Raw genomic sequence first — 24,188 nt, 5'->3', positions numbered from 1 at the left:
TCCCAGCCACGAGCCAGAAGCTCTGGGAAAGGACGAGGTGGGCACCTGGCCTTGCCCGGCTGTGTCCCCAGGAGCACGCGGGCTGGGTGGGGCCGGGGGTCACCTCCCAGCCCCGCCTCCGTGGGACCTTGCACAGCTCTAGGGAGCTTCAGGGCTGGAGCCTGTGGGCGGGACTGAGGTGCCAGGAAGGGGCGAGAGTGGCCGAGTGTCTGCCGGGGAGGAATGTGGCACCAGGACCCACAAATCTCTCTGTCCTGCCTCTGAAAATTCTTAAAGTCCAGCTTAATTTAAACTTTAAACTTCCAGATTTTTCCATGAAAAGCAGAGGTGACCAGCTCATTGAGGGAACACCTTGTGTGCAGTGCCTTTGGCCTGACCCTGGATGCCAAATCCCCGAAGAGATTCATCCCATGATGGCGGAGAGAAGACCCCAGTGGGGCTCCAGCCCGTGGCCTGGTGGGTCGGGGGCCTCGGGGGCTTCGCTGCTGGTGCCCAGGACGGCCGGGGCGCTCAGGGATGGCGGCCAAGCTGAGTTACCCTGTAACCGGCCTTTTCCAACACCTGGCTAAAAATTCACATGGTTAATATCCTTTTAAGAAAACACAAACCCTGGTTTCTGCCTTAAATTATGCCAAGTGGAGTTTTATTTAACTGCTCATCGATTTGTGGCGCCAGGGCAATGACTGAGGGCAGGACCCCGGAGGACGCGGCCGAGTCCTCCCAAACTCGCTGCTCTGCAGGGCTCCTCGGGTGCTGCCGGGCCTGACTGCGCCTTGGGAGTCCCCAGGTCAGTGCCAGCGAGGGGAAGGAGCCAGGGCAGGCGGGCACAAGCACTGGCCCCAGGAGCCACGGTGGCCGTCACGCTGCAGTCCCCGCTGTGCACGCAGGTGAGGCCCAGCAGGTGCCTCTCTCCACCTGCAGCTTCTGACTCCCCGTGTGGCGTGTGCAGGGCATGGCAAGTCCAACCGGGTCTGCCCCCGTGGACTCAGTCCACGCCATGTCACTGGCAAACACAAGCACAGAGGGAGGCTGGGCCCTGGGATGTGTGTGCACCAGGAACATGTATACACATGCATGAATGTATACATGCATGTAAACATGTGTACACATGCACACAGACACATGTGTTCATGCTCACACATGTGTATGTATACACATACACATGCAAACACGTGTGTGCCCATATACACATGGACAGTGCAAACATACATGCATGTGCTCTCACACATACACATTCACACACTCAGACACCTATGCACACATGTGTGTATACACACACTAGCATGCATAAACACATGTACACAGACACAAACACATGGAACACATGCACACACATGCACAGTACACTGATGCATACATATATGTGTGCTCACACATACACATTCACGCATATAAATATGTATACACACGTGCACAAACACGTACACACATGTAATACATGTATACACATGCATACACAATATACATGTGCATATGACATACACACGTACATGAGTGTACACTCATGCGCTCACACACGCATGTGCAGCCCAGCCACCACCCCAAGGGGCCTGCCGGCTCCCCTCCCGACAGTCCACGGCGCACTGTGGCTGGGCCCCTCAGCACTTGATCTCCCCGTTCATGGAGGCCGTGGACAGCGTGCTGACCAGCCCCTGGCGCTCCCCTGGCCCCTGGCAGCGGTTCCTGATGAGCTTGTAGATGGCAAAGCCGGGGATGCTGAGGCAGGGCAGCCCGGCCACGACCACCACCACAGCGTACACCCAGTCTGGGTACAAGACCGTCTTGGACTTGGGAAATTCCTCCTGGGGAGAGAGCCACATGGGGAACAGGCGCGTCAGGAGCCGCGGTCTGTCCGGGGCAAAGGGCTTGCGGGGGTGGGGCGGGCAGCCCGAGGCTCTTCCAGCCTCCCCTGCCCCCACCCCCATGCACTCACATAGCCACCCTGTGCCCCCACCCCCATGTGCTCACATAGCCACCCTGTACGGTCACGGAGCCCCCCATGCATTCACATACCCCTCCTGCCCTGTGCACTCACGTAGCCCCCTGTACGGTCACATAGCCTCCTGTACGGTCACGGAGCCCCCCATGCACGCACGGAGCCCCCCCCATGTGCTCACGGAGCCCCCCATGCACTCACCCTCCTGCCCTGTGCACTCAAATAGCCCCCCCGTGCACTCACAGAGCCCCCCGTACAGTCACAGAGCCCCCGTGCACTCATGTAGCACCCCCATGCCCCCACCCCCATGCACTCGCGTAGCCCCCCCGTACAGTCACAGAGCCCCCCGTGCACTCACGTAGCTGGGGTCCCAGACGTTGTATGTCATCTCCTCGTTGACCTTCATGACGAGGAAGAAGAAGAAGATGACCAGCATGATCAGCGGGCTGACCACCCTCCACGTGACCTGCCAGAAGATGTTGGGCCTGTGGCCAATCATGAACTCGATGTCCCTGTTGAACCTGCAGGCAAGGCCAGAGGGACCCGTCACTGGCGGCACCGCCGGGACTCCAGTCTCCTCCAGCAAAGGACGGTCCCGCCTCTGCCGCCAGACACTCATGCCGCCCTGGCCCCCGTCCAGGCCCGGCTGCGCCTCCTCAGCAACGCCCTCCCAGTGCCCTGACGGGAGGCTGTCAACCGCGGTGTCCCTGTCCCCACCCCGTCCCGGGGCGGTCACTGACAGAGGAAGGGGGGATGGAGAGGGGGCCTCAGACACCTGCCTCGGCTCTGCCAGCGGAGCCCCCGCCCTCCCCCGGCCTAGGGCCGATGCCGATTTCTGCACAGAGGGACGCACCGTGGAAGTCAGGGAGGAACAGGCGCCGCGTAACCTGCGCTGGCCTGTGGCCTCCAGGGACCCGAGCGGACACTGTGGGATTCTCACCCACGCCAGCCCCCGGACGCCTGTGCTGACGGAGCTGGTCCCTCGGTCTCCCTCCCAGGGACTCTCAGCCCACCGTGCACGAGCCTCACGGCCGAGCGGTGCTGCCTGGGGCTGACGCCGCACGCGGACCTGAACGCTCTTTGTGGATATCCATGTGATGTCAGAGTATGTGGCCCCTGCGTCCCTAACCCCCCGCCACTGTCCTGGGCAGGTTTGACTTTTGTCCCCACGCACCACGGCCAACCCGCGTGCCGTCCACAGACCCGCCTGCTCCTGCCTTCGGACTCAGGGCGGGTCTCCCCAAGGAGGAGCCGGCGTGGCCTGCCCTGTTTGATTTTCATAGACGCTGCCAGATTATGTCTAAAGGCGTCTCCAACCCAGCGCCTACCAAGAGTGCCTGTCTCGCGGCTCGCCCAGCAGCCGTGCATGACGTCTGGGGGAGCGGCCGGCTGATGCGTCCACACTGCCTGCCTCCCGTTGCCTGCGGGAGCCCTGTGTCCCCCAGTGAGGCCTGGAGTGCCAGGGAGCAAGGAGGGCTCCTGCCCAGGGACCCTGGGGGTGCAGGGCACCGGTGCCCTCCCTGGGCGGGGCAACACCGAGGCCAGGAGCCCCGTGCGTCATGGTCCCAGCAGCAGGAGGCCCCTCCCTGCCCCTCTGCTCTCCCACCTGCCCTGAGCCCTGGGGGCTGCTCCGAGGGCCTGGACTGAGCCAGCTTCTACATGCCCCAGCCGCCCCTGGCGCTCATGGTCCCGCGTGTCTGTCCTTGCCCCTCCTGCACCCCCAGGGCCCCTGGCTTCTCTCTGTGTGGGTCCAGCCGTGTTTCTGGCTCATTCCTGCCCTTCGCTGACTCAGTGTACTTTGGCTACACAGTTTAATTCGTGGTTGCTTTCTTTCCCCTCCACCCCAGGTGATCTGCCCCGTCTGCTAACACACCATTAGTATGTCCCTCTGCACACACACAGGTCTGGCCGCACCTGGAGGGGCGGGGCGGCTTGCATGGCTCCTGGACGGCGTCCGGCCAGGCTGGCTGGGAGCTGGGGTCCCCATCCGCCAGCCTGGGGCCCCAGGTTTGGCCCCACCCCCGCCTCGCTACCTCGGTGCCGGGGGCTGCTGCTCCCCTGGGGCAGGACCCCCGCAGCTCCGGGGCCCTGGAGGTCCCGCCTGGAAGCCCCTGGGGAACCCCCACCGCCAGCCGCCTCCCTACCTGTCCACACCGTACAGGTAGACCACAGAGAACATCTCGCAGAAGGCGATGACGAACAGGGGGATGGAGCCGGCGTAGCTGTCCAGCAGGGACAGCCAGTACTGGCCCGAGTTCAGCGTGAAGATGAAGGCCAGGAGGTAGGTCCCCAGGCAGATGAAGCCTGCGGGCCACAGGCAGAGCCGGGTCACCCGCCACGGGGGCCACACCGCCACCAGGCCCCGCCCACCTGGCCGCACACCCACCTGTGAGCAGCTCCTTGGGCCACTTCAGGGGGACGATCCTGAGGTCCTGCAGGGGCACGATGACGCCCTCCATGTTCCCAAACATGGAGGACAGGCCCAGGCAGAAGAGCATGACAAAGAACAGCACCGACCACAGCGGGGACACGGGCATGTTGGTGATGGCCTCAGTGAAGACGATGAAGGCCAGGCCCGTGCCCTCCACACCCTGCGGGGGGCACAGTCACGGGGCCGCCTGGCACCGCTGCGCCCCCCACCCTGTGCTGGCCGTGTGACCGCCCCCGACGGATCTGCCCGCCACGCCCGGGGCAAGGACGCGTGGGTCTGAGCCGTCTGCAAAGCGACTAGATCGTGTGTCTTAGGCCCGAGTGGACTTGGCGAAGCTGAGCTGTGAGTTACAAGCAGCGAGTGGCCCCATCCCCCAGCAGTGGGGGAGCCCGAGCGCTGGGACCCGTGCCACGCGTCACCACACCACGCCACGCCGGGGCGGAGATGGGCCCTCTGACCCTGGCGGGCTCCCCACGCAGGAAGCTTCAGAGACGTCACCTGAGAGAGTCACCTAAGCACATGCCCAGGGGGCCACGCTCAGGCGGCCGTCAGCCGGGGTCAGGGCGCCCAAGTGCACACAGCCTCGCGGGTGTGTCAGCATCTGGCACCGCAGGGACCCCGGACCGTCAGCGGAACCAGCACCGGCTCGCCCCGGGCCTGGTGGCCGGGCGGGGGCCCTGGCTGTGTGTCTCGGGAGGGCTCCCCGCAGGGAGTCGCTCCAGGAGTTGGTGGGGGTCTCAGGGGCCCTGAGGCAACTTAGTGGCATCTGTGTGAGTTCCAGGGACAGGGTGCTGACACGTGGCCCCCAGCGACGCTGCCCTGTGGACGGCTTTAGAGTGTGAAGGGGGCGTGCAGGTGGCCGAGAGAGTGCGGATGCCGCAGCCCCGGCGAGTCCCCGAGTGTCCGCCCGGGGAAGACAGCCGTGTTACCGCGTTCCCTGTCTGTGGAACTTCTAGACAGAAGCAGCGGAGGGGGCCCTGGGGCTGGGGGCGGGGCCACTGCGGACGGAAGCCTTCAGGGTGACGGGTCTCAGTGACACACACAACTGTGCACAATTTCGCCTCGATAAAGTTGTTTTTAAAAAAAGGAAGGAAGCTGAGACCCTGCACCCGTCTGGCCCGTCCTGCCTTTGCATCCGGCACGCGGCGCCCTCTGACATCCCTGGGAAACAGGGCTGAGAGAGCCCGCGATCCCGCTGCCCCCGGCTCCAGCTGGCGCCGGGCTGTCCCGCGGCCGGCACAGCTACCGTAGCAGGGCCACCGTCGATACCCTCACCCTTGGGCGCCTGCGAGGTGCCGCCTTCCCTGGCTGCGGGCCCCGAGTCACACCCGGAGGCCCAGAGCACTTACTTCTGAGAGGAAGGAGTCCATGTCGCAGGTCTCGAACTGCAGCTGGGCGTAGGCCGCGGGGTCACTGGCGTTGCACCAGCTCTGCATCTCCAGGAAGTTCTCCGGGGTCACGCTGTCTTCCGGCAGGTCGAACCCGTTGGTGAGGGTCAGGATGTTCCTGGGGAGGAGCGAGGCTGAGCCGGCCCCGCGGGCCGGGCCCTCAGGCTACCCCAGGCGCCGGCCTGGGCCCGAGGGGAGACTCACGTGCTGAAGCAGTCGTCGTAGCGCGCGGGTGGCGCGGAAGCCGATGACGGAGTAGACCACAGTGGCCGCGTACACCGACGTGAAGCCGTTGATGACGGCCACGACCAGCGCGTCCATCTCGCAGTTGTTGCTGCAGAGGACGGCAGCGTCACCGCGCGCCTCGTCCGTGTGGACGCCAGCCCCGCGCTGGACACGGTGCGGCAGAAATGGCGCGCACGGCCCCGAGCTGGTCCCCGGGACTGAGGAGGCCCCGGAGGCAGCGCCCGGGCCAGGCCCCGGCTGCTCAAGGACCGGGCGCGGCCGGAGCTGCGGGTGGCCCGGCTGGACCCCGGCCTGGCAGCCGGTCACTGGTCGCGGCACAGCGAGTGCCGCTGCCTTTCCCCTCTTTGTATCCTCGCAATAGAATCCCGCAGTCTGACGGGGAAACCGAGGCACGGCACCATAACCCTCCTGGGAGCCCCCCATGCCCGCTGCCCCGCACTCACTGCACGGAATTGTAGCTGGAGAAGGAGATGAGGCCCCCGAAGGCCAGCGAGAAGGAGTAGAAGACCTGCGCACCCGCGTCCAGCCAGGTGACCGGGTCGGCCAGCTCCGCCACCTGCACCAGACACAGGCCTCAGCCGTGCGCTGCGAGGACCGGCCGTGGCTCGCGGGGAGCCCTGAGCCTTGCGGGCGCGGCATGGGTTGAGCCCTCAGCCCGGCGCGGGGCAGGGGAGCAGGCCGGCCGCGGGGGCCCCAGGACGGGGGTCGGAGCAGAGCGCACGGCGGGACTCACGTTGGGCGTGAAGAGGAAGACGATGCCGTTGCTGGCGCCCTTCAGCGTCAGGCCCCGGACGAGGAAGATGGTCAGCACAACGTAGGGCAGCGTGGAGGTGACGTACACAGCCTGCAGGGCAGGTGTGGGGCAGGTGTGGGGCAGGTGTGGGGCTGTGTGTGGGGCAGGTGTGGGGCAGGTGTGGGGCTGTGTGTGGGGCAGGTGTGTGGGACAGGTGTGGGGGCAGGTGTGTGGGGCTGTGGGGGGGCAGGTGTGTGGGGGCAGGTGTGTGGGGGCAGGTGTGTGGGGCTGTGGGGGGGCAGGTGTGGGGGGGCAGGTGTGTGGGACAGGTGTGTGGCAGGTGTGGGGCAGGTGTGTGGGGCAGGTGTGTGGGCAGGTGTGTGGGGCTGTGTGTGGGGGCAGGTGTGTGGGGCTGTGGGGGGGGCTGTGGGGGGGGCAGGTGTGGGGGGGGCAGGTGTGGGGGGGCAGGTGTGTGGGGCTGTGGGGGGGGCTGTGGGGGGGCAGGTGTGGGGGGGCAGGTGTGGGGGGGCAGGTGTGTGGGGCTGTGGGGGGGGCAGGTGTGTGGGGCTGTGGGGGGGGCAGGTGTGTGGGGCTGTGTGTGGGGACAGGTGTGGGGGGCAGGTGTGTGGGGGCAGGTGTGTGGGGGCAGGTGTGTGGGGCTGTGTGTGGGGCTGTGTGGGGACAGGTGTGTGGGGCAGGTGTGGGGCAGGTGTGTGGGGGCAGGTGTGTGGGGCTGTGTGTGGGGCAGGTGTGGGGCAGGTGTGTGGGGACAGGTGTGTGGGACAGGTGTGGGGGCAGGTGTGTGGGGGTAGGTGTGTGGGACAGGTGTGTGGGGGCAGGTGTGTGGGGCTGTGTGTGGGGGCAGGTGTGTGGGGCAGGTGTGTGGGGACAGGTGTGTGGGGCTGTGTGTGGGGGCAGGTGTGTGGGGCAGGTGTCCACAGGGGACACGGAGCCCAGGCCCCTCAGGCAGAGCAGCCCCAGGGGAAGGGGCTCCCAGGGGGACTCCCGGCTCCCTTCTCTGCGGTGTTGGGCAGTCGGAGCCCCGCTCCCTCCCCACTTCCCTGTCGTCCCCATGGGGACCCTTGTGCCCAGCTGGGTGTGTGGGTCGCTCTTGCACAGAGCTTTCCGTGTGTCTGGAAGCGCCAGGCCAGCACCAGGTCCCTGCTGGGTCTGGGGGCAGCACAGGGCCCTCCCAGCCGGGCGTGTGCCAGGCCAGAGACAGCGGCATGGGGGGCTCTGGGACCCTCGGGGCTGGCCTTGGTGGCCTGGCCCGCCCACAGTACCTTCCCGGTGGTCTCGATGCCGCGGATGACGCACACGTAGAGCACGCCCCAAGCACACGTGAGGCACAGCAGGATCCACCACTGGATGGAGCCCGAGTCGCTGATGGAGGTGGAGGTGTTGAGGGTCTCGCGGGTACCAGAAGTAGTCCACGGAGGAGCTCCTGGCGCACTCGTCCACGTAGCCTGCGGAGACGGCGTGCACGCACCTCAGGGAGGTGTCCCAGGGGAGCACGGGGGGAGCAGGCGCCACGGGGCCCTGAGCTGGAGGAAGTGCCAGCCACGCTCCAGAGGCACGGACACCAAGCACATGCACACGAGTGCACGGGAATGCAGGCACGCATGCACACCCCACACACATGCACGTCCACACACGCCAACACGCCTGTCCCAGCAGGTCCCTCCCGCCTGCCTGACCCCGGCCGGCCGTCAGCAACACAGCAGGTTCCAGCGTGTTTGGGCCCCTGCCCAGCCCCACGCGTCCGTGGCACCGTGGGCCTCTCCAGGTCGTGGCCCACCCTGAGAGCCTTCTCGGGGAAGGCGTCTAATCGCTGAGCCCCCCGCCAGGGTGGGACGGGGCCCTGACAGCCCGAGGGCAGCTGGGGCAGGGGACAGAGGCCCTGCCTGTTCCCAACTGGGGCCCTGGTGACAGCCCCGGCCCCAGAGGTTGCCAAAGTGGCGGCCCGGGCGCTGGTGTGACGAGTGACTGCGGGGGGCCGAGCACGTGCCCCAGGCCCGGCAGAGCCACAGGCAGGGCACGGGGCTCGGAGGACCAGGACGGGTGGCTGGGCGACTCGGGAGACACGCGTGGGCAGAGACCCTCGGGATGCCTGGGCAGGAGGCGAGCGGCGGGGCGTGGCGGAGCCCGCACACCGGGTCCCACAGTGGCGTCCCGACGACACACTGTGCCACCCCACATAGCAGCCACCATTTCTGAGGGCTTCTCTCCCGCACTGTGGCTGCCAGGGACGCCCGACTGCCATGACGGTGCTCTGGGAGGTGACAGATCTGATCCGTGACCGTCTGCGCTTCAGAAAACTAGAGGTGACCCTTCAGGGGTGCGCGTCTGCCCGTCGAGTGGGTGCGGCGGGGGGCGGGCTCACCTGTCTGGTTCTCGTTGACCGGGCACTGGCTCCAGGGCAGCGGGTCCTGGAAGGAGTTGAAGAAGTACCACATGACCCAGGCGATGATGGTGTTGTAGTACAGGCCCACGATGAAGGACACGAACATGGACGCGACGCCTGTGGGAGGGCACGGCTGCTGCAGAGTGGCCCCGAGGACACCACCCCTGCCCACCCCGGCAGCCCTGGGAGCCAGGGCCGGCAGTCAGGGAGCTGCTCCCGAGTCTGAGCAGCAAAGCCAGGTGGCCGGGATGAGCAGACACGCGCACCTGACCCCCCAGAGCCCCGGGGCTCCTGCCACCTCCACTGAGCAGGTGCGGGCAGGTGGCCACAGGGCCTTTGCAAAGAGCCATCCAGCTGCTCCATGTTGTCTTCACATTTTAAATTGAAAACCAAGTGTGTGTGTGTGTGTGTGTGTGTGTGTGTGTGTGTGTGTGTGCACGCGCGCGCGTGTGTGAATGTGAGAGTCTGAGATGGGGAAGGACAAAAGAGGGAGAAACAGAGTGAGGAGGCCTTGAAAACTGAACGGGAGGCCAGGGCAGCTGGGCATGGGGAGGAGGTGGGCATGGACATGGGAGCGGGTGGGTGTGGGGAGGAGGTGGGCATGGGGAGGAGGTGGGCGTGGACATGGGAGCGGGTGCCCGTGGGGAGCAGGCGGGCGTGGGGAGCAGGTGGGCGTGGGAGCGGGTGGGCGTGGGGAGGGGGCGGGCGCGGGGAGGAGGCGGGTGTGGGGAGCGGGTGGGCGTGGGGAGGAGGCGGGCGCGGGGAGCCGGCAGGCGTGGGGAGCGGGAGGGCGTGGGGAGGAGGCGGGCGTGGGGAGCCGGTGGGCGTGGGGAGCGGGTGGGCGTGGGGAGCAGGTGGGCGTGGGAGCGGGTGGGCACGGGGAGGGGGGCGTGGGGAGGAGGCGGGCGTGGGGAGCGGGTGGGCGTGGGGAGGGGGCGGGTGCGGGGAGCGGGCGGGCGTGGGAGCAGGCTGGCGTGGGGAGCAGGTGGGCATGGGGATGAGGTGGGCATGGGGAGCAGGTGGCCGTGGGGAGGAGGCGGGCGTGGGGAGGAGGTGGGCGTGGGAGGAGGTGGGCGTGGGCGTCCAGGCTTCCAAAGGGCCGATGCCTCCTGGGCTCAGAATCCCTTTTGGGGGACCCTGCTCCCTCCTCCAGCTGGAGCTCTTTTATGGGTATCCTGAGGTCTCAGTGAGCCATATTGGGCCACCCCCAGGTCACAGGGCTTGAGTGAGTGACCACAGCTGGGGTCAGGGTCACTGCGGGGGCCTCCTCCCTGAGTCTGGGCAGGGGATGGGGGCAGGGAGACCAGGCGGCCAGCGCCCAACCGGTGCCGGGCCCTGGTGGAGCCTGCTCTGGGCCGGCAGTGGTCTCTCTGCTGTCCCCCAGTGCCCTGTGCCTGTGCCGCCAGGGCCTCGAGTGGCGTCTGCTGCCCTGGCTGTTTCCTGGAGACCAGGAGTGGCCCGGCCCAGACACTGCCAAGTGCCCGCCCGTAGATTCTAACGAGGCTCCCAGAGGCCTGGGGTGGGGACGGACCCGGGATGTTCCGCTCCCCGGGCAGACGGGCAGACGGGGAGGGCGCCCAGTCAGGCTCTGCAGCCCCGGTGGGGGCCCGCGACTCACCTACGCCCTTCATGGCCGGGTGGATGGAGCTCCACACGCCCACGCTGCCCTGGCGCAGCCTCTGCCCGATGGCGAACTCCAGGTGCAGCAGGGGGATGCCCTCCAGGACCAGCAGGATGAGGAAGGGGATTATGAAGGCACCTGGGGGAGGGGCGTGGGAGCTCGGTCTGGGTCGGCAGCGGCCCCCCAAGGCTTGGACAGAGCTGGGGCGTGAGGGCCCGTCCACTGCACTAGGTCAGAGCTGACTCACGTCCCGGAAGGACGGCTCAGCCGGACAGTCCCAGCCATCCAACGGGCTGAGACCACTTGTGGGACCCTGGGGAGCTGTGGCCATTCGCCAAGGCTCCACCAACATCCCCATGCACTGAACAGCACAGCGCAGCGGGCGCCCTCGTGGTAACACCGAATCGACACTCGCCGGTCCCCTTGCTGCCCGGGAGCAGCTGGCCTGCGAGCCGGCCAGCCCTACGGCAGAGGGCCGCGCCCACCCGCCGTGCCAGCCGCACCCCGGCCCCTTCTTGCCCAAGAGCATTCTGCCAGGCAGTTCACCCGGGAAAGGGGCTGCTCCCTGGCGACACTACGTGCCTGGAAGGAGACCCGTCCTCTTTTTGTCACAAGGATCATCCCTGAGCTTGCAGTGGCTCGTCTGTGACACCAAATGTCCTTTATCTTAAAGTGCAAATCAAACCACAGTGCGGGGCCACCTCACACCCGCTGGGACGGCTGCCGTCATGCAAACAGACGGTAACAGGGCTGGCAGAGCGTGGAGGAGCTGGCATGGCGCCACACGGGGAGGTCCACGGTGCAGCCACCGTGGAAACCTGCATGGTGACTCCTCGGAAAGTAAAAACTGGATGACCGCAGGACACGGCAGTGCCCTCTGGGGCTGTCCCCGGGGAACTGAAAGCAGATCCCCGTGTTCAGAGCAGCGCTTTCCGTGTAGCTGAGGCCACGCGACCGTCCACCGACAGACACGTGAGTGCGGCGTGGCCCATCCACGCACGGTGCACGGTCAGCCTCCAGGAGGGCGGCCCTGTCATTTGCCACCACACGGGTGAGCCTTGCGGCCCCTACGCTGAGTGGATCTGCCCGCCACAGAACACAGACATGGTATGGGCCCCTCCACGGTGGCTTCGGACAGGTGGGGTGCTCAGGGGCACAGGTGGACACGGGGACCACAGTGGACAAGATAAAGCGTCTGCAGGAGGCTGGTGGACGGGCCTGTGGCTCTGGGTGTAGGACCCCGGGCCAGGCGTGTGACGGTGATTACAGAGGCAAGTTGTATGTCATGTGTGTTCTGGGCATGACAACAGAAAACTGAAAAGAAGAACCGTGTTCAGACACGTCTGCCTCCATCCCGACACGGGCTCTGTCCCGCAGGAGACGTGGCCGTCACCGTGGGCTCTAACGTGGCACTGTCAAGGAGCAAACACTGACCGGTGGTGACGTTTGGGTTGTGTTGGGATCTGGTGACCGGCGAGAGGAGATGGAACAGCCCAGGGGAAGCACGTGGCAGGACCCCACCCTCCTGGCCACGCCGAGGTCCACGTGGGTGTCTACGTGGGCTGGAAAGCTGCTCGGGGACTGCTTTGAAATACATGAAAGATAGAGATCCGCTAACCCTAGGGGAAATGCTCCATTTCTGTGACAATCGGGCGTGCTGCTCTGGACGCGTCCTTAGGAAAGCCGGCGCAAGGACCGCTGACGCGGGTGAGAGTCGCAAAGCATCGTAAGGTCTGCAAGGGCTTCACGCGCACGCTTGCCCGCCCCTTTAAATTCCGTCTCTTTGGAAAGACCCCAGCTGGGAAGAGGGTCAGCTTCCTGTCAGAGCTGCAGTCACCGGGCAGCTGCAGGGGCTGGGCTCGTCCGCGAGCCCCTTGGCGGCGAGCAGGCCCGTGGGCCCCGCAGCACCCAGGCCCTAGCGGAGCACTGGCCAACCGGCCATGGCAGGAGTGGACAAGTGGGGGACGGGGACACGGTGCCACCACGTGCATGCCACCGTCTCCACGCAGGATGAAAGCCGCATGCGGCAAGCCCTCCCCCGCCTCAGGGATCCTGTGGCTTCAGGGCAGGAAGGTGCCGGCCACAGGGAGATGCTGGTCCCGTGCGCCCGACCCCGGCGGGGTGGCCACAGGTGCAGGCTCAGAGCACAATCCAGAGACAGCAGCGCTGTGGTTAGGGAGGTCGGAGGTCACCAGTACTCGGCCAGGACAGCGGGAGCTGAGGCTGAGCCGCCACCTTCAGAGCACAGCCCAGCCCGCGGCTGGGTTCTCCCCTGGCACCTGGGGCTCTCTGCTAGGACCACCCTTTGGTGCCGGGGTGACCGGCCCAGAGAGGGCAGGGCTGAGAACGTGCTCCCACAGTAGGGGTCCCTCCTCACCCCGCTGTCATAGAAGGGACACCCCCGACGTGCCACTTTGTGCAGCCTGGACCCTCTTGGCAGAGCCAGCACTTCATCCCCGCCAACTTGTTTGCTTGTGTCCCGCCAAATCTCTTCAATCCCTAGCCCCCGTCCCCCCATCCTGTCCCCCTCCCCCCCCCCCCCCCCCCGTCTGACCCTGAGCTGGTGCTCTCCCCGGGACGGGGGAGGGGGGAGCCCAGGTGCTCAGGGACTTTCCCATGTGGCCTTGCCATCCCTTCTCATCCTCCCTCTCCCAGGTTACCTCTGTCTCCTCTCTGTCCTCTCTCTCCTCCTCCCTCCATCACCTGTCACTGCAGTGTCCTGGCCCCAGGCCAGCGACCACAGCCCCTCTCTGACCTGGGCTCCAGTGACCGGCTCCTTCGGGGACCCCAGAGGGGCAAGGGGAGCAGAACATGCTGGCCGGACGTTGGGCTCGTCCGCGAGGTAGAAGCAGAGAGCAGTGACAGGGTCCAGGACAGACCCACGAGCCAGGCCCCAGGGGTGGGGCCGCAGCTGCAGGCTCACCCGCAGGGACACCTGAGATCCCAGCAACAGCGCCAGGGGCTAGATTTGCAACTCTTTTGGGCAAAACTACCAGGAAGAAACAAGTGCCTGGTTCCCTAATGTCCTTCCATCCCCTGCCCTCCAGGACCCAACCCTAAACACTTGTTGGGAAAACTCCTACTCATCCATGAAAACCCTACTCGATGCCCCCTCTTCTGGGATGCCTTGGCTGGGGCCCCTTGCTCCCGACGGTCCTCCCTGCTGAAAGTTCCTTGGGACAAGAGGGCCCCATCTCTGACCTCTGTGGGTCAGGCTGGGAACAGAGCAGTGAACGAAAGGACGGGCTGACACACGCCCACTGCACCCTAATGTGTGCCAGGCCCTCCCTCGCGCCCACACGGAGCCTGGCCTGGGAGTCAGGCAGCTGCTGGCTCGGCTGGGGCCCCTGGGGGCAGCGCTCCCCTTTGGGACGAGGGACTCAGCCCCGGGAGTGAGTCTCCCTCCAGAAACTCAAGGATGTTGAGTGACTAAGTCCCGAGGGGGACAGATTTTCTCCGTAAAGCCCTACTCCTCCCACTGTGGGGCAGGTGCCGCGGAGCTGCCCATCGGTGTCCCCGGGAGCTGGAGGCTTTGCCAGGCGGGCGGTGGTTCCAAAGGTCCCCGGAGACCAGGACCTCCTGTCACCGCCTCTTTGGTCTTTGTCTTTCACAGCTGGAAGCAAATGGCAGAGATAACGGTAGGACGGGGACAAGAGACAGTGCCCGGAAGAAAAAAGACACTCGGCACAGAAACATAGTTCATTCTTTTCTTGAAAAATTAGGAAATGAGGAGGAGAAGAAAAAGAGGAAGAGGGTGTGGTGGAGGAGAACTGGAGGGGAGGAGGGAAAGATAAGGAGGAGGGGAGGGGAGGGAAGAGAGGAGGAGGAGGGAGGGGAGGGGGAGGGGGAGAAGGGGGAGGAGAGAAGAGGAGGAGGAAGAGGGAAGAGGAGGGGAAGGAGCAGGGAGAGGGGCAGCTGCAGGTTCTGAGAGCGGGGACCAAGCTGTCCCCTCCTCTGTCAGCAGGTGGTGTCTGGGGCGCCCGGTGAACGCGGGATGGTTTGCTGAGCACAGAGACGTGGGGCCAGGACCAGAGGACAGCAGCCCTGGGTGGGGGCTGGGCAGCCGGGCTCTGGGGAGCAAGGAGGCAGCGGGAACGGGTGAGGCGGGGCAGGCGGGGTCCTCGCAGGGGAGGCCCCGGGCCCCCCACATGCCGCCTCTCCCGCTGGGCGGCGCTTTGGGCCCCACTGCGGTGGGCTCTGCGTGCCTGAGCGTGAGGCCTGCGTCGGGGACGCTGGTGGAGAACGGTGGAGGTGATGCCACCTGTGCCGCTCTCTCGGGCACCGTGGGTGACCGGACCAGCACGTAGGGCGGAGTTGACCGGGGGTAGGGGGGGCAAGTGGGCGCGTCCCGAGACCTCCTGCTGCCGCCCCCACACCCCACACCCCAATGCCTGTTTCCAGGTGAGCCCCGGGGCGGGTGGGCGCAGCGGGCTCTGGAGAGGCTCCGCCCTGGGAAAGGGGGTCCCGGGCCACCTGTGCTCGCCTGGGAAGGCAAAGCTGTCAGGCTGTGGAGACTGGAAACCTGTGTGGGGATTTTCCAATCCCGAAGGACCAAACAGGACGAAGCTGCCTGCTCCGGCCAGAGCCACACCCGGGTCACCCTCGTCACTACACAGGTGCGCTGGGGATAGTCCCCAAGCAGCACAGACCAGCCCTCGGACAGTGTCCCCGTCCTGCCCCTCGGGGGCCTCAGTCCTTGCAGGGTCTGGGTTGGGGGATCCTGGCCAGCACACAGCAGAGCAACCTGTGTTCCGCCAGGCCAGAGGGGTGGCCTGACCCTGGGTGCCACCTGCCATCACCGCAGCTGGGGACCCAGTGACGAGTGGCCCTCAAAGTCCAGCAGGGGACCTAGTGTCCCAGCAGGCGAGAGGCCGGTGCAGGTGCTGCTTGTCTGGGCCGGGGAGAATGGCCCGCAGGGGGGAGGTGGGCCCACCCTGTGCACCCAGGCCCAGCCCTGCCAGGCCCCGCCCCGAGAACCAGGGCCCCGGACACCCTGCCGCGTCTGTCCTTGCCCTGCTGCATCTGTCCTCGAGAGGCTCCGAGTGTGGCTCTGCGGCGACACCCCCCACAGCACAACCTTGGGGTCAGGGCGAGCACGCCACGCTCCTGGGAGCCAGGCTGACCCCCGCCGGCTCAGAGAAGGACGGCACACACCCCAACACGCAAACCCGACCCCCTGACCCAGCAGGAGGCAGGACCGATTCAGGACGACCCTCTCTGCTCTTCGTCGGGGACTTTGACGTCACAAACCCCGTGTGAGAGTCCTTCAAGGTTAGGAAAGATACGGCCACCACTATCGAGTGCACGTCATTTAAAAGAAGACCCTTACAAACCCGCAGGAGGCCACCCTCTGTGCACACACCCCAGACTGGCCACCCACACACGGGGCAGCAGCTGTGCCCGCCGGGCCCAAGGCCACCTCTGCCACCGGGTCCCAGGGGCAGCACCTCAGGGCAGGGGCCAGGGGTCTCACAGGCCTGGAAGCATCTGTCAGACGCACGAGGGCACCCGAGGGAAACACTCAGGTGCCCCCCGTGCCCCCAAGGGGCCACCAGGAGGCTGGACAGAGGGACGTCCTGCAGCTGGGGTGGCGGGGGATCAGCTGGGGAGAGCGGGGCCCTCAGCGGCCCCCCTGCTCTGGGCCTGGAGTCCCGCAGCACAGGCTCTGGCCACCCGCCCGTCCATCCGGGTCACCTGCCCCAGCCCAGCTCTCGCCTCTGTCCCAGGGGCCACAGGGCACCCCCCCATGGCTAGGGGGCAGGAGGATGCACAGGTGCCTCACCAGGTGTGTGCCCAGGGGCTGGCCTTGCTCCCTCTGCCTGGGGGGCCGCTGGTCCCGCCTCCCGCCCTCAGGGCAGGTTTCGCTCTCGGGGTGGCACAGGCCCCCCCTGCAGCCCCGCAGGGTTCTGCTGCCTCAGCCACGGCCAGAGAGCCGGGGTGGGAACGGCGTGGCACCGTCTCCCGTGAACTCCGGCACGCCGCCCGCCCCTGCCCGCCCGCCGCCCGGCCTACCTCCTCCGTGGCTCTGGCACAGGTAGGGGAAGCGCCACACGTTGCCCAGGCCCACGCAGAAGCCCACGCAGGTCAGCATGTACTGCATCTTGTTGTCCCACTGGGGCCGCGAGCTGGCCTCCTCGCGCTCCAGGGTCTCCAGCTGGTCCAGCGAGGGGATCCGCTCCTCCAGGCCGGGGTTGGGCAGCACGAGCCTCACCATGGTGGTCACGGGTCCGGTCCCTCGCACCGTGTGGGCAGACGGGAGCAGAGGGCGAGTGGCCGTGGGCTGAGAGCCCCAGCACTTTATAGAGAACCTTTGGCACCTCAGCCCAGGCACCTGGGCAGAAAGGAGGCGTCAGCAGATCTGCAGGGCGCGTCCAGCGGGACTGTTAATGCCTTATCTGCGGGGCGCCCGCCCTCGGCCGCTGTGCGGGCGCTGGCCGCCCCTCCCCCTGTGCAAACGCGCAGGTGAGCCGCCCTCCCGGCCACGGTGACCCCGTGGACACTCCCCTGGGGAAGGATCCCAGGCAAATAGGCTCTATCTGTCGACCCGCCTGGCTCAGCGGGACCCCAGCCCCTGCCGCCAGCCCCTGGCCGCACAGGCTCACCTGCAGGAAGTTCTCCCGCTGGGGCCCTGGTGGGGCTGTGGCCTGGGGGTGGCATCGCCCCTCGCAGCCCAGCCCGCCGGGCCCTGGGCACTAAATAGCTGCTCGAAGGGCCAGGGGTTCCCGCCAGGACCCAGGGTGCCCACAGGGGGGCTCTCCAGGCTGGGCACGGAGGCCCCGGACTCATCACAGGGCCCAGAACCACCCTGGCCACCTCTGGGTCCCCAGACCCCTTGGACCTGAAGCCACCCCAGACCCCTTGCCTTCCGGGTGACAGCAGGACTCCCGTCCTTCCACAGAGCACTGTGGGGGCAGCCCTGGGCTGGGGGCTGGCGGGAGACACAGGGAACCGTGGGCTGACACAGGGGCCCAGGAGGAACAGGGACAAGGACAGTCTGGCCCTCCTGAGTGGCAGCACCTGCCCAGAGCCCCCCCCCACTGTCCTTCAGGCCTCTCCGCCTGTTATCTGGGTGGTCCCACCTGCAGGGAGCTGCTCCCACCCCCCATGGGCAGGTTCAGGAGCCTGACCTTTGTCCTCAGGACACAGCCGAAACTCAGAAAGGGTAGAGGCCGGAAGGAAGAGATCAGGTTTGCGGTTAGGAACATCTGGCTTCTGGGGGGAGCACAGATTGGGAGCATGGGGGGGGCAGGAAGAAGAGAGACAGAGACAGAGACGGAGGAGGGAGAGACAAAGTGCGAGGGAGATGGGGAGAGAGACACACACAGAGACAGAGACAGAGACAGAGGGGACAGGACGAGGGGAGGGTCGTGCTGGGCACCCGGGACAGGGAGGGCAGGACAGGGAGGGCATGGGGAGGAGGGGTTGCCGGACCCCCGGGGCCAGCCAGGGAGAGTGCTCTGGGGCCGGGTGTCGGGGGAGGGTCACTGCCCATGCAAGGCCCCCAGGCACCCCAGGTTCCACCGAGTCAGGCCTTGACTGTGGCCCCTGCACTTTCTCCTCCCCCAAACCCTCTGGGAGCTTCTGCCCAAGAAGCCAGGGAGTGGCACGGACCGGACTTGGACCCGCATCCCCGACTGAGGCTCCAGGGATCTTACAGCCTTAAGGCCGGGACTCTCCCTTGTAAAACACAAACGTGAGCTCTCACTGCACGGTTGTTTCCTGCAGAAGCATCTGTAAACAGCCCTGGCAGAGAGCCCCCGTGCCCGCCGCCAAGCCTGAGCCTCGCGACAGGGACTCCAGGGGCAGCCTTTGCTCTGCTCCTGTGCCGGAGCCCCGGGGAGGGTCCCGGCAGCGCCACCGCCCCCAACTCTCAGCCCCAGCGGGCCCTGCCACGGTCTGCTGGGAGTCGGGCCCGGCCTCCTGCCGCGGAGCCCACCCAGCCTCCGTGTTCATGCCAGCCCTCTCGCCGGGAGTGAAGGGAGCTCTGGGCGCGGTTCCGTGACGCTGCCGTGGTCTCATGGGCCATCTGCCAAGTTCCCTGTGGGCTGGAGGCGGCCCCTGTGATCGCAGCATTCCTCAGATGCAGGGACAGATACAGCTCTGCCAGGGGTACCCAGAGAACTCTCTCCCGGGCTCTGAGGCCGGACGGGGGCCAAGGAGGCCAGAGCGGAGCATTTGTGTCCCCCGGGTGGTGTGGCCAAGCCCCTGCGCAGAGCCTCCCGTCTGTGGGGCAAAGGCCCTCACCCCCCGGGTGGCCAGCAGGGTCCCCCCAGCCCTGCCCGTCTGTGGCCACTGACCTCCTCGCCCCGCAGCACGAGGCCCCCGGGGGTCCTGGCACATGCCTGGCCTGCCCCTGCCCCCTTGGCCATGACGCTGCCCCATTGCCCTCGTGGACAAGTGACGCTGCCAAGCCACTGTCCCCCGTCATCCCCCCTTCGCTCTCGAAACTGTTCCTTCCTGACACGCCGCCCAATAGGGCTCGCTTTGGGGTTACGGTTAGCTCTCTCTCTTCCCCACCAGGACACGGGGTGGTCCGGCAGGGGGCTCTGTCTCCTCTGCTCCCAGAAAAGCCCCGAGCCTGCGGGTGTCAGACCAGCCAATGCGCTGGGGGACCATGGGGGGACCATGGGGCCACCGCGCTCTGACGAGGCTCAAGTTCCCTTCCAACATCCGGGGCAGCTCAGGGCATGGCCGGCCCTACTTGAGCCTTTTGCTTTTACTAGAATTGTGTCTGGAAACGCCGGGGCCCGTGACATCGCCCCCCTGCGCCCCTTGGAGAGGTCCCCTGGGCAGACCGCCGAGCAGCAGAGGGGGCCTGTCCCGGCCGGGCCCTCCAGCCTGCGCCGCCCACCGCGGCCCGCGAGGGACTGGAGGACCGTTCACCGCAGCGACGTAACGCAAGAGCAAGACGCTCAGCAAAGTGGACGGAGTTTTCCCACCGCTGGACAAAAACAGGTGACGCCTCTCGTCCTTCTGTGGCTTGCACAGACGTGTGAGAGACACTCTGGCTACGTGAAACGCTGCCGCCTGTGCGTGACTGTAACTAACATTACGTCTTAAAAATTTCCCTTTTATTACATTTTTAATTGTTTGATTAAATTTTTTGTAATTAATATTTAAATTAAGTTTTTATTAAATTTTTCTTTCAAATTTTTCATTCAATTTTTTGATGTGTGACATCGAAAGTGCAGCGCGCTGATGAATTTTCACAAATCAAGCATCCATGCAACAATCACCACATCAAGACACAAAATGTTCCAGACCCCCGAGGCCCTGCCCCCTGCCAAGCGCTCCTGCTTCCTTCCGTAAAGAAACCACTGTCTCCAGCTCTGAGGCCACAGCTCCGCCCCGCAGACCTGGAGCATCCCGAGAGGCCATCGTGTGCTGGGGCTCAGCGCTGCGTGGGGTGCAGCCCTGCGGGTGCCACGGAGTGGGGTGCAGCCCTGGGGGTGCCACGGGGTGGGGTGCAGCCCTGGGGGTGCGACAGGTGGGGTGCAGCCCTGGGGGTGCGACAGGTGGGGTGCAGCCCTGGGGGTGCCGCGGGGTGGGGTGCAGCCCTGGGGATGCCGTGGGGTGGGCTGCAGCCCTGGGGGTGCCACAGGTGGGGTGTAGCCCTGGGGGTGCCCTGGGGTGGGGTGCAGCCCTGGGGGTGCCAGGGGGTGGGGTGCAGCCCTGGGGGTGCCAGGGGGTGGGGTGCAGCCATGGGGGTGCCAGGGGGTGGGGTGCAGCCCTGGGGGTGCCGCGGGGTGGGGTGCAGCCCTGGGGGTGCCGCGGGGTGGGGTGCAGCCCTGGGAGTGCCGCCGGGTGGGGTGCAGCCCTGGGGAGTGCCAGGGGGTGGGGTGCAGCCCTGGGGGTGCCACTACGGCACACATAGCACCCCCTCCCTGCCAGCGCTGTGCCATGTTCCTGGCTGAGGGGCCGCAGCGGTTCCGCGTTCCGTTGCTGCGGGGCAGGCATGCGGTTTGCGCCGTAGTAAGGAAGCCGCCGTGATCGTCCATTCCTGCCTCCTGCACACACGTGCCTAGTTCTTCGGGGTACACCACGACTGCGGCTGCCACCTGGGGCGAGCACGTGTCAGCCTGACAGAGCCGCCCGTCGGTTCCCCGGAACAGCTGAGGCACCTTCCCCCGGCCGCCCTGGAATTGTGCACCTTCCACGCCCTCCGTACCCGCGGCCAGTGTCCAGCCTGTCCACATTTTACCCACAGGGCAAGCACGTGGCAGAATTGCTGTGGTTTGACTTGTGCCTCCCTAGCGGCCACTGAGGCTGAGCATCATTCTCTGTCCTCCGTGGAACACCTGTTGATTCTCAGGACATTTTCCTGTGTTCTGGAAAAGATGCTTCGCAAACCTCTTCCCACTCTGCTGCCCTCCCTCCCCCCTGCGACATCTTCCGATGGAGAGAAGCTGCCAGGTGTGAGCAGCCTGATCCCCTGCACTTCAGAGACACCCCTGCGTGCCGCGGGGTCCCCGACAGCCTCTCACCGCCCATCCCCGCCTGCTGCAGCGCAGCCTGGGCCGGGCACCTGCGGCCGGCGTCTGTGTGGTCTGTTTCCCGCCTTCTAGTCCCTTCCCTTGGCCGTTCTGTCTCCTGTTGCAGTGGCCGGGCGTTGTCTCGTTCCTGGAGCTTTGTAAGCCTTGATATCTGATGCCGAAGTCCTTCAACGTCACTGTTCTTCAAGAACATACACACTTGGCCGGGCGCGGTGGCTCACGCCTATAATCCCAGCACTCTGGGAGGCCGAGGCGGGAGGATGGCTCAAGGTCAGGAGTTTGAGACCAGCCTGAGCAAGAGCGAGACCCCATCTCTACTAAAAATAGAAAGAAATTATCTGGCCAACTAAAAATATATATAGAAAAAATTAGCCGGGCATGGTGGCACATGCCTGTAGTCCCAGCTACTCAGGAGGCTGAGGCAGGAGGATCGCTTGAGCCCAGGAGTTTGAGGTTGCTGTGAGCTAGGCTGACGCCACAGCACTGTAGCCCTGGCAACAGAGTGAGACTCTGTCTCAGAAAAAATAAATAAATAAAAATAAATAAAAAGAACAGGCTGGGCGCGGTGGCTCACGCCTGTAATCCTAGCACTCTGGGAGGCTGAGGCAGGTGGATCGCTCAAGGTCAGGAGTTCAAGACCAGCCTGAGCAAGAGCGAGACCCCGTCTCTACTAAAAATAGAAAGAAACTATCTGGCCAACTAAAATATATATAGAAAAAATTAGCCGGGCATGGTGGCGCATGCCTGTAGTCCCAGCTACTGGAGAGGCTGAGGCAGTAGGATCGCTTAAGCCAAGGCATCTGAGGTTGCTGTGAGCTAGGCTGACACCACGGCACTCACTCTAGCCAGGGCAACAAAGAGACACTCTGTCTCAAAAAAAAAAAGAAAAAAAAAAAAAACATACACATTGTACAGCAAGCTTGTGAGTTTCCCCAGAAAGCCTCCTGAGGTTTTGACCAAAGTGCTTTAAATCTACAGATCTATAAGTCAATTTGGATGGAAATATTTGTGATATTAAGTTTTGCAGGCATAGTATATTCCTTCATTAATTTGGGCTTTCTTTTTCTCTGTAATGTTTTATAGCTTTTCCTGTAAAAGTCTTAAAGATCTTTTGTTACATTTATTCGTAGGTGCTTACTTTTTGATGTATGGTGAATGGTATTGCTTTTTAGATGTTCACCTGTTACTGGTGTGTTGCTGGTGCACTAATGTGAAAGTGTCAGAATCAACACGAGTCACCCGTGTCCAGCCTTGTCACGGGGCAGCCCGGGAAGACCGTGAAGGGGGGTCTCACGCACAAATGTCCGAAGCAAGAATGATCACAAAAGACTGCAGAACACACAGCCTTCCACAAAAACGCTCTCCAAGGACCTCTGCCCAGAAACCGCCTGTTTGGCCTTGGGCTGGCGCCAGCCTCGTCACCCATCCGCGGCCAAGGATAATCGCTTCAGAGCGACTCACGGAGCCGCCTCATTTTTCCTAGAAAACCTTTGTCTTCCTCTGCCGCCCTGAGGGGGTTCACGCAGGCTCCCATATGTGCCTGTTCCTGGATAAATGTCATTTTCTTTTAGGGAGTCTCTGTTATTTGGGTTTGACAGTAATAATATGATTACTTTTTGTACGTTGACCTTATACCAAAACCTTTTCCTAATACTTTTACCCACTGATCTTTTTCTGTATTTTTAAGACGAGGTTAAGCCAACAGGAATGACAGTTCTGTTGACTCCTCTCCCCCCTCACCCTGTTACCCTGTAGTTTTCCTTGTCTGACCGCGCTGTGTCCCGCACAGTGTGGGACCGTGCTCACGGCGGCGTCTTCGCGTCCCCGTCTGTGGGCCGTCAGCGTCTCGCGGAGCGCGGGGGACAGCTCTGTGCAAACGCTTGTCGGATCCAGCCATCTCCCTTCTGCTCTTGGCTCACTCAAAGGTTCTCTTAATTTCTTGTGACAGCTTTATCGACTCGCACACCGTACAACTCACTCATTCTAAGTGCACAGTTCCGTGGCTCTCAGCACCTCCGCGTGGCTGTGCCACATCACTACGATCAATTCTAGAACATTCTCATCACCCGAAAAAGAGACACCCCCCCAACCCCCAACCTCCCTCCGTGAGGCTGCATTTTTTTTTTTATCACAAATCGGGGATAAGTCTTACGAAGTTCTTCCTACATTACGGAGTTTACTAAAGATTGTTCCCTTGCTCTCTTGGTGTGGGGGTTGCAGTTCGACTGGGATGTGGAACCAACTTCGCGTGCCTGCAATGATCCCAGCCTGTCCGTGACGCACAATTTTTATGCCACTCACTGGCCACAAATTCATTCAGAGTTTTTACGTTTACGTTCCTTGGCTGTGTGGCCCAAGCCACGGTTCCGAGGGTTCCCCTGGGCAGAGGCTGCCATGAGGGAGGCACAGGCGACCCCGTGTTCACGGTGGGAAGGCACACGGTGGGAACGCACACCCCAGCACCGCCCCGTGAGACAGGAGCTGTGCCCCCACCAGCAGGAGCTGAGAACACCCTCCTCGCTGGGCTTTCACTAGCAGTAGATGTTGTTTTCACTCTGAAACCGTGGCTAGTTTCATAAGTTTAAACACACGCAGTTAAAGTGCATCAGAGAGCTCACTGACTCCCTTAGGAGGGGCCTGATCCTTAATCAAGTTAGTGTTTTTGCCTGTGAGACTATTTGACTGGGGTTCTCAGCTTCAGCTGTTCCGCATAGCAGAGGTGTGAGAGGCCCCACCTTTCAACCATCTGGAAAAGACGGCGTTTTGCTCGCATGAGCTGGGTTGTGCTTCAGTCACCAACACCCCCAACTGTCCAGGACAATGTCCTGCGGCCGGTGACCCCCAGGCAGCTGCGTGTCCACGGCGGCTGAGGCTGAGGAGGGAGCAGCGGGACCGGGCACGAGCCGTTTCTGCCACATTCCACCACCCAAAGCGCG

General features: G+C 64.5%; 2 protein-coding genes across 2 annotated transcripts in view; one reads left to right on the top strand and one right to left on the bottom strand.

The window, feature by feature from the left end:
• TERT (telomerase reverse transcriptase) overlaps nt 1-626 on the top strand; it is a 51,124-nt gene extending 50,498 nt beyond the window's left edge. Inside the window, exon 18 of the mRNA XM_045565940.1 lies at nt 307-626. The gene's annotated coding sequence lies outside the window, so the exon portion shown is untranslated. The remainder of the gene's footprint in view (nt 1-306) is intronic.
• Nucleotides 627-1,438: 812 nt separating this feature from the next.
• Nucleotides 1,439-17,039, bottom strand: SLC6A19 (solute carrier family 6 member 19). The gene is given in 14 exon segments (XM_045565686.1): nt 1,439-1,802; nt 2,295-2,457; nt 4,081-4,240; nt 4,323-4,527; nt 5,717-5,873; nt 5,960-5,982; nt 5,984-6,089; nt 6,445-6,557; nt 6,735-6,845; nt 8,018-8,149; nt 8,151-8,200; nt 9,118-9,255; nt 10,757-10,897; nt 16,772-17,039. Coding segments are annotated over 14 exon segments (1,905 nt in total). The 5' UTR covers nt 16,974-17,039; the 3' UTR covers nt 1,439-1,598.
• Between the last annotated feature and the right edge of the window lie 7,149 nt (nt 17,040-24,188).

Source organism: Lemur catta, chromosome 12 (assembly GCF_020740605.2).
Source record: "Lemur catta isolate mLemCat1 chromosome 12, mLemCat1.pri, whole genome shotgun sequence".
Taxonomy (NCBI): Eukaryota; Metazoa; Chordata; class Mammalia; order Primates; family Lemuridae; genus Lemur; species Lemur catta.
Note: the sequence above shows the minus strand (reverse complement) of the source record. Positions and strands in the feature narration are given on the sequence as shown.